General features: G+C 35.4%; 1 protein-coding gene across 1 annotated transcript in view; it reads left to right on the top strand.

The window, feature by feature from the left end:
* The window catches only part of LOC136031384 (N6-adenosine-methyltransferase catalytic subunit-like), a 56,110-nt gene that overhangs the window by 2,197 nt on the left and 44,752 nt on the right, over positions 1–9,161 (top strand). The window contains exon 2 of the mRNA XM_065710906.1: positions 7,844–8,054. Coding sequence (XP_065566978.1) covers positions 7,844–8,054 — 211 coding nt within the window. The remainder of the gene's footprint in view (positions 1–7,843; positions 8,055–9,161) is intronic.

Below are 9,161 nucleotides of genomic sequence, written 5' to 3'. Positions count from 1 at the left end.
TGTTACCCCAAGTAACTTAAAAGAAGACTCAGAAATACCTGGAAGAATAGTTTGAGGAAAAGCAGTGAAGTTTTAAGGAAATGTATTGACATTATCATTGATTTAAAGGGGTTCATTCTCATGTCCAGACTGCAGCATCATCTGCAATATCATTGAGGATACTCATAGTGTTGCTTACTAAGTTTTGGTAGCAGGTTTCAACTGCTGTTAGGCCATCCAAATTTCTATCTGTCAGGAAAGTTGTTATAAAGGTTATTTATCATAACAGAAAAAATGAGGGGACCTAGGAGAGTACCTTGGGATACTCCATTGTGGACAGGGAGGGGACCGGAATAATGATTATGATATTTGACTACCTTTGATCTATTTGACCAAAAGGAGGCAACCAATTTAACCAGGGAATGATCAATATTGAAATCTGTTACATGTTTCTCTACCAAAATATTATGGTTAATAAGGTTAAATGCTTCTTGAAGGTCAATGGAAACTGCATTTAGCCAGCAATTATGTTTTTTGAGAATTTTTCCAATTAAGACAATAAGAAAAACAAGGCAATGTAGAAGTGGATTTGATGTTCCCAAATTGTCTCAGGTCAGTAAATGGTAGGATTTTCTCCTTTAGCCTATCTGCCAGGAATCCTTCATATAATTTAGAGATTATAGGAGAGAGCAAAATAGGACAAAAACCTTCAAGGCTAGGTTTTCCATCTTTCTTTTTCAAGGGGGTTATGAAACCCTGTTCCCAAATTTGTGGATATTGGCCATACTCATTAATTGCATTGAAAATAACAGACAAGTGCTTCAAGAGAAAGTAACTGAAAGCACTAATAAAAGGAAACAAGATATCTAAAGGGCACTTGTTTTTCATAGTTTCTGAATTTTTTTTTTTTTTTGAAACAGAAATATAGAGGGGAAAACAGGTGGGAGACTATCAATAGGTATTTGATAGGGCAATTCTGGAAGACTCTGGACAATAGAAGCAAGGAACTTTTAAGATTATTATTATTATTATTTTTAAGATTATTAGGCAATAGCTTCTTGGGATTCAGGTAGCTTGAAATCAAGCTGGTCTAGACTCGTACTGCACAATTTTTTATCTCAGAATACCAATTTTTTGGTTCATTGGTAGACAATTTTTTGACCTTGTTCTTGTAGTAAGATTGGGCAGATTTACGTATTTCCTTTTTAATTGCTTTTCATAGTTTATTAGCTTCATCCAGTTTAACATTTCTGACAAGATTCAATTTTTTTCTAATTAGTGCTTTTATGGGTTGATTAATGAATGGTTTGTCATTGGAGCACTTTTTAATTTTTTTCTGGGAAAGAAATTAGATATTTATTGTTTAGCTTTTTGCAAAAGGCAGTGATTTTTCCATCAAGATCATGCAAGTTATAAATATCAGACCAATCCTCAGTACTAAGCCATGTCCCAAAGGAAAGAAGGCCATCACTTTGAAGGGGTTGGAAAGAGCCATAAGTTACTTAGTGTCATGGTGATGTCATGGTTTTGGGCTCATTTTAAGAGATCTGTAAATTTGTTGTTTTTTTTTATAGTATTTTACTATTAAGACTAAGGAAAATAATAATTATCATTCCTGAATCACCCACTAATGGCAATTTTTAAAACATGTTTTAAACTTCCAACAACTATGAGAGGTGGCTTGTTAGAGCCCTTTTTAAGGACTGAAAATGATTGAAAAGCAGCCTCTAATAACCCTCATTGTTTAACCCCTTGTTACATCTAGTCAACTTTGGTTAAAATCAAACATCTAAATATGATAAATATTCTGATAACAGGACCTTAGGGGCCCTCCATCCAATTCTCCATAGAGAATAGATAAGGCCTGGATCCAAAAAGGCAAAAAGAGGTATTGCTTGATTTTCAATAAAATTTGTTGAAATCCGATAAACTATTCTATAAAATATCATGGGTAGAGGAGTTTCTACCTCTCCCTCATTCCTCACAAAGATATGTCAGGGTTCAGAGCCCAATAATGTCCAAGTAGAACCTTAGCTCTTATTTCCAGCCTTGTTTCATTAAAATCTAGTGACCTATTCTGGTATAAGGGAGAGTATGCATACTTGGAATTATATGTACTTGAGACAGGCACCCATCCTATCTAGCAAAAATCGCACAAAAACTTCTTTACAATAGATGAAATCTGCAGAAGTTTCAAATCCAAAGTCACCATATTGTCTTAAAGGGAAGGATCCTAAATTTCAGGTATACTCTCAAAGATTTTCGTGAAGTTTTGTGAATGGGTTGGGAGATTCAAGGTTTAAAATGACCATTTATTTTCACCTCCTTATTTACTAGTTCCTTGTGAAATAGAATTGGTGGGTCTAAAGAGTGTTTTTACCATTTTAGATTAAAATTGAGTTATTTCAGTGATAATGTTTGGTTCCATTCTTGGGGCTGTCCCAAGTATTGGTACTTGGGACTGTCCTGAGTATTGGTACTTGGGATGTAACCTATGTATTGCATATAAACAGAAATGAAATAGTCAATTATTTTGCTTTGACATTTTAAGATAGCTTAATGGCAAACCTAAAAATTAACAAACATTTGCATATAGTATAGAACTATATGTAGCCTGATTGGGAGGTGGGCTGACAAGAAAAGAGCAAGCAAGACATTGTAGGCCTATTATGGATTTATGTCATCAAACAGTTTGTGGTAACAAACTTTAGTAAGGAGCGACCTGGCTCAATAGTCAACGAAACTCTAAAAAACTGAATTTTGATACTAAAAGATACATCAAAAGAATTGGATTTTCATTCTGTTTTTAAATATATAAGTTTCATCAAATTTAGTCTTTGTCATCAAAAGTTATGAGCCTGAGAAAATTTGCCTTATTTTGGAAAATAGGGGGAAACACCCCCTAAAAGTAATAGAATCTGAATGAGAATCACACCATTACGTTCAGCATATCAGAGAAGCCTATTGCAAAAATTTCAAACTCCTATCGACAAAAATGTGGAATGTCATATTTTTTGCCAGAAGACAGATCATGTGTGTGTGTTTATTTATTTTATTTTTTTCCCAGGGGTCATCGTATCGACCAAGTGGTCCTAGGATGTCGCAAGAGGGCTCATTCTAACGGAAATGAAAAGTTCTGGTGCCCTTTTTAAGTGACCAAAAAAAATTGGAGGGCACCTAGGCCCCCTCCCACGCTCATTTTTCCCAAAGTTAACGGATCAAAATTTTGAGATAGCCATTTTGTTCAGCATAGTCAAAAACCATAATAACCATGTCTTTGGGGATGACTTACTCCCCCACAGTCCCCAGGGAGGGGCTGCAAGTTACTAACTTTGACCAGTGTTTACATACAGTAATGGTTATTGGGAAGTGTACAGACGTTTTCAGAAGGATTTTTTTGGTTTGGGGGGAGGGGTTCAGGGGAGAGGGCCATGTAGGAGGATCTTTCCTTGGAGGAACATGTCATGGGGGAAGAGAAATTCAGTGAAAAGGGCGCAGGATTTTCTAGCATTACTATAAAAAACAATGAAAAAATAAACACGAAGAAGTTTTTTCAATTGAAATTAAGGAGTAACATTAAAACTTAAAATGAATAGAGATTATTACGCATATGAGGGGTTCTTCTCCTCCTAAATACCTCGCTCTTTATTCTAAAGTATTTTTAGTAATTTCAACTATTTATTCTTTGGCCTTTCTGATTCAGGGGTCATTCTTAAAGAATTGGGACAAAACTTAAGCTTCAGTGTAAGGAGCGAGGTATTAACGAGGGGACAAACCCCCTCATATACATAATAGAAATATAAGAATATAGAAGTTTGTTACGTAAGTTAATTCTTAAGTTACGTATATTTTTTTACTAATAAAAATGTTCGTTAAAAATTAAAAGTTCTAGTTGCCTTTTTAAGTAACCGAAAAATTGGAGGGCAACTAGGCCTCCTTCCCTACGCCTTATTTCTCAAAATCGTCTGATCAAAACTCTGAGAAAGCCGTTTAGCCAAAAAAAGAATTGATATGCAAATTTCATTTTAATAATTTATGTGCAGAGAGCCAAAATCAAACATGCATTAATTCAAAAACGTTCAGAAATTAAATAAAAAAAAAACTAGTTTTTTTTTAACTGAAAGTAAGGAGCGAAATTAAAACTTAAAACGAACAAAAATTACTCCGTATATGAAAGGGGCTGTTCCCTTCTGAACGCCCCGCTCTTTACGCTAAAGTTTTAAAGTGTTTAATAAAGTAGAATTGATAGAAAATCAAATTCTAGCCTAAAGAGCGGGGCGTTGAGAAGGGAACAGCCACTTTCATACACGGAGTAATTTTTGTTCGTTTTAAGTTTTACTGTCGCTCCTTACTTTCAATTAGAAAAACTAGTTTTCTTATCTAATAAAGTAAAAGTGCAACCAGTTTCAACTGCTGCAATTTTACTATTTTCTTCTTCAAAATACATATTGTTATGACCAGGTATGCTTTATTTCCCCAGAGTACATGGAATGTGGATGAGGGTGCCTTGACCACCACACAAAAGTCACACAAGATTGAAGCTGAGATAGGAATCTGTCAAGTTAGAAGGGCAACTTATGCAGATAGTGGACGTACAGTGGCTACTCTTGCCTGCGTTTCACCATCTGGAAACAAAAAACCACCAATCACTGGTGGACTCAGGGGGAAAGGGGCCTGCCCCCTTCCCCCCAGTAATTTTTATCTAGTGCCCTGTTTGCATGTTGTTGTTTTTTTCACTCTTTTTTAGAATAAATTTGTCAATTATTGGCACCTTTGTCACATTGGGCCCCCAAGATTTTGCTCATCGGCACCCTTGACACATTGGCCCCCCACCTCCAAGATTTTGCTCTAGATCCGCCCCTACCACCAATACAGGTCTTCCCAAAGAAAAAGCAAACAGCAAAGAAGCCTTTTAGAGCACTGTTGCCTGCATTAGTGACAGGAGCTGGACTAAAGCTTCCATGTTCAATGACTTTCTCTATAACTTTGTCTTCACTGTACAGCCAAGGAAAGAGAAGTTCCAGCTACTTATCATAGATAGTCACGAATCTCACTTATCAGTTAAAGCCATCCAGGTAGAAAATGACAGCCATGTAATCATGTTATCTCCCAAAAAAATAAGAAATCACTCTTTATTAAAAATGACAGAAGCTCAGATGAGGTTTCTGACTTGGGTAGTGTTTCAGAATCAATTGAAGCAGATCCAAAAGAAGGACCTTCAGTTCAGAGGAGCCCTCCTTTTTCTGCTTTATACGTTGGCAACTTTGTTTTGGTCCTTGAAAAAGAAACAACAGAAGGAAGTACCACAGTTTTGGTGAAATCATTTCAAAACTTACAGAGGAACAAGAAGTACAAGTTCAGTATTTCAAAAGAATTGCTCCATTCTTGAAATTTGTCCTTACTGATGCTTTGTACTGGTAAAATTTCAAAGAGATCACAACTCTCTTGCCAAATACTGAGCCTTCAGGGCAAACTGCAAGACATGCAGGACACTTAGTGATTTTCTTGATCTATCAGCATTCGATACACTGTAAACACATGAACAGCGTTTTTATTAATCCTTGTTTTACACATTTGTGCTTCTTTCTTCTATTTTTAAAGTTATATCTCTATTAAATAATTGGGTTTTGTATCAAAAAGACATATTAGGTTCTGTCCCAAGGATGGTTACAACCTGTCCCATCTATTGAGCCCTATTCCATACTTTGGACAAAATGGGACGTAGTGAAAATAATGCCTTTCCTTAAAAACTGATTGAGCTTCCAGTTTTAAACTATGGGTAAAACTTCCTTAGCGAATGCAGAAGCTGCTGAGGAATTTTTGTTTCCTCATCACAAAGCATGAGGGAGCTGGAGGCATACACGGAATAAATTGTTCCCAGTACAAAGACTCTCCCTATGTTGTGATGATAATCGTTTAAGGATCCACAAGGGATGGATCTGGTACGGACCCAATAAGCCTCAATTAGGACACTTTTTCTTCCATCATACCAAATTTGGCTGATGTCTGACTACCTTTTTGGGTAGATGGTGTGATAACAAAATTGGATTGGGAACCCTGACAGAGATCACATTGAATCCTTCCATAGAGGTTTGATTGGATACAGACATATGATCATCATAAATAAGACTAGCTCTAATTTCTTGTCAACTTTGATTCACAACCAGAAACCTCTTCCAGCAAGTTTTTTTATGACAAGGATTTAGGGATGCCTCTTGCCACGCAATATAGGTTTCATCAGGCATGGAACCCTTCCTCAGACGGTACATTTATTGTTTTCCACCAAGTTTGGTTGAGATCTGGAAACATCGTATGTTATATGTTCTTATGACAAGAATTTAGATACCAAAATTGATGATTACATAAAAAAAAAAAAAAAAAAATCAAAATATGAAATTTTGTGATTAAGTTTTTTCAAAATGATTTCCATTAAACCTTGAAGAGGTGATATTTTGTTCCACATGAGCCATATATTACATAATCCATACTAACTTTTTTTTTTGGAGTAAGTACAGTTCTTTTTTGCTTTTTTATACTATTTATGAGGCTAAAAAATTGATTTTATTCTGAAAACTACTGGACATTTTACAATTTTCTAAAGAAATGTTTTCTGCTCTCAGTTCATGATATCCATATTAGAAAAAAATAACTGAATTGTATCTTTTACAGTTCCCCAGCTAAAGACCTCTGATAAGAAAAAAAGAAAATAAAATATTCAAAAGAAATAGTTCTCCTCTCTAACGCAATTATAATCCTCAACCTATTTTGTTACTAGAATAAATTTGGATTAGTAAAATTTTTGGCAAAGGAGCAAAAATCAACATTTCTACTATGGATAATTCTGTACCCACCTTATACACCCTAAAATCCTTAAAAATTCATAGTATTCTGGAAAGTATTCTGGCAAGACATTTTTATGAGAATTATGTCAAAGCCTATATGTAGTTACCTGTGTAAAACATAATTCTTCCCTATGACAGCTAAAAAAAGAGTCAATTTTCAAAGCTGATATTTATGGTTGATCAATGATAGATGCAATTGAAGCACATATGTGAGTATATTTGGGTTCGGAAATTATGCTTCATTCGCTTTGACACCACTGTGGAGAAATATATCTTGTTCCTCTTTATGATTTTAAGCGTCTTTTTTTGACACCAAACCACCCAAAAAGTGATGAATTCATTCATGTATTTTTTCAAATATAGAAAAATGCTGAAGGTTTGATGCTAGAGAAATCTGAGTAACATGTTTCAAAATGAAGAAAGAAGGGAGAACAAAAGAAAAAGCTAGTCACAACAGAAAGTAAAAGCACTGAGTATGTTAAAGCCTGACTTGGTGAGTTTTTTTTTAATAAATAAAGTGCTACTACTCCCGCTGGGGTAGAAAACCCCAACCTTTTCTTTTTTAGCGAATGATATTGAATTATAGGCTATATATTTAGGACTGGAAAGGCAAAAACCCCAGTGATTCTATTTTTTTTTTATTACAGACTCCAAATAGTAATAATTCATTGTTACTGTCTATGCATAACAAAGGTGCACTAAGAAGAGTGTGAATAAAAAGAAACAGAAAACAAAAGGATGCTGACAAAAATTACCCACAAGTACTGTCAGTTTGACTTTTAAACACTCAATCAACAAGGGTCAAATGCTATGAGACTATCAACTTATCAATTTTTTTGTCCTAATTTATTCTTTTCTTGTTTATTTGTAGGTTAAAGTGTAAGTTTATTCTTTGTTAATATGTAAATTTTTATTTGTCTGATTTGTCTGGTAAAAAAAAAAAATTATTAACCGCAAGTTCAAAAAAGTAGAAACCCAAACTAGTGTCTAATAATTAAGTTGATTGCATATTATTCTTGCAGATGAATCGAAACCCGAGGTTCAACTACAACTAGTGAAAACTGATGGTGAGATCGAGTATCATGGTCTCTGTGCTCTTGCAGCTGTAAGTTTGAACCTACCAACTGACTCTCGACAAATCTGTGCTGCTGCAATTAAACGATCTGGAACCCATATTCCTCATCATCAGTTTGCAACATTGTTGCATAAATTTGCAGCTCAAAATCTAATCAGGTTAGATTACTTGGTTCATAATTCAAGGAAAACCTTCAAGTTTGGAGACAAATTACTCTTCTAGAGAAATGAAAAAATTTGACACTATCATCGATTTCTTATTAAAGATTATCATTTGTTTACTACTCTTACTGCTACTAACGACTCATTGCAGCACTAAGCCGCCTGAGGTCAACACAGCTGCGTATGTTCCTCTTCCACCCCAATTTACTCAAAGTTCACTCTTCACCCCCTCTCATGAAGTTTCGATTTTCTTAAAACCCTTCCTTATCACCATTTTCCAATCCATTTGGGGACGACTTGATAATTGTTTCACCCTAGATGGATTGCTAAGAAGCACAATATTTGGAAATATGTCATCTTTCATCTATAAAAACCGTTTTATCCATGTCAGCATAGCACGAGAAAGTGGGATCAAACCACATTTTTTTGCACAGCTTGTTGTTTAAAATGCGGTTAGTCAAACTGCTACTACTACTACTAACAACTTACCGCTGCACCAAGCCGCCTGCTTCAGCACCAAGCCGACCGTTAGCCCAACGGGTCGCTAAAACTATCTTCGGACAACTCCTCTGGAAAACATTCGACCGATTTTCTTCTACCTTTTGAATCGCCCACACTTCAGAACTTTACTCAACCACTATCATTACCATGGCTTCCAATATTCTGTTCTTGGTTTGCAGACTTATCTTCCCGTTCCTTCAAACTTCTCTCAACTGTGATTAAAAAAAAACCTTGGACCTTTGCTCTTGAACTTTTTACATCGTCACTGAATCACAATCTTTACTAATAATGCTACCCAGCTTAGTGAAGCTATCCACTTTATCAATCTTCTTCTTACCCAAAATCACCTATTTGCCTTACTTTATTCCTTGTCTAAGTGGCATAGTCTTCTTGAAATTAATATTCAAACCTGTTCTTGGTCCCTGAATCCTCAATGCCTTCAAAAACTCATTCATTTTGCCAACGAATTAAACCAGCTACTAACCCCACTTGCGACTTTAACCACAGTAACATTGTTCTTTTACACAGCACCTATTACTTTAGTGCACTTATCACGACCTTCATACAAAGATAGGATCTACACTAGAGCCTTCTATTGGCTGG

This window comes from Artemia franciscana, chromosome 9 (genome assembly GCF_032884065.1).
Source record: "Artemia franciscana chromosome 9, ASM3288406v1, whole genome shotgun sequence".
Taxonomy (NCBI): Eukaryota; Metazoa; Arthropoda; class Branchiopoda; order Anostraca; family Artemiidae; genus Artemia; species Artemia franciscana.
The sequence above is the reverse complement of the archived record's forward strand: the minus strand, read 5'-3'. Positions and strand labels throughout refer to the sequence as shown.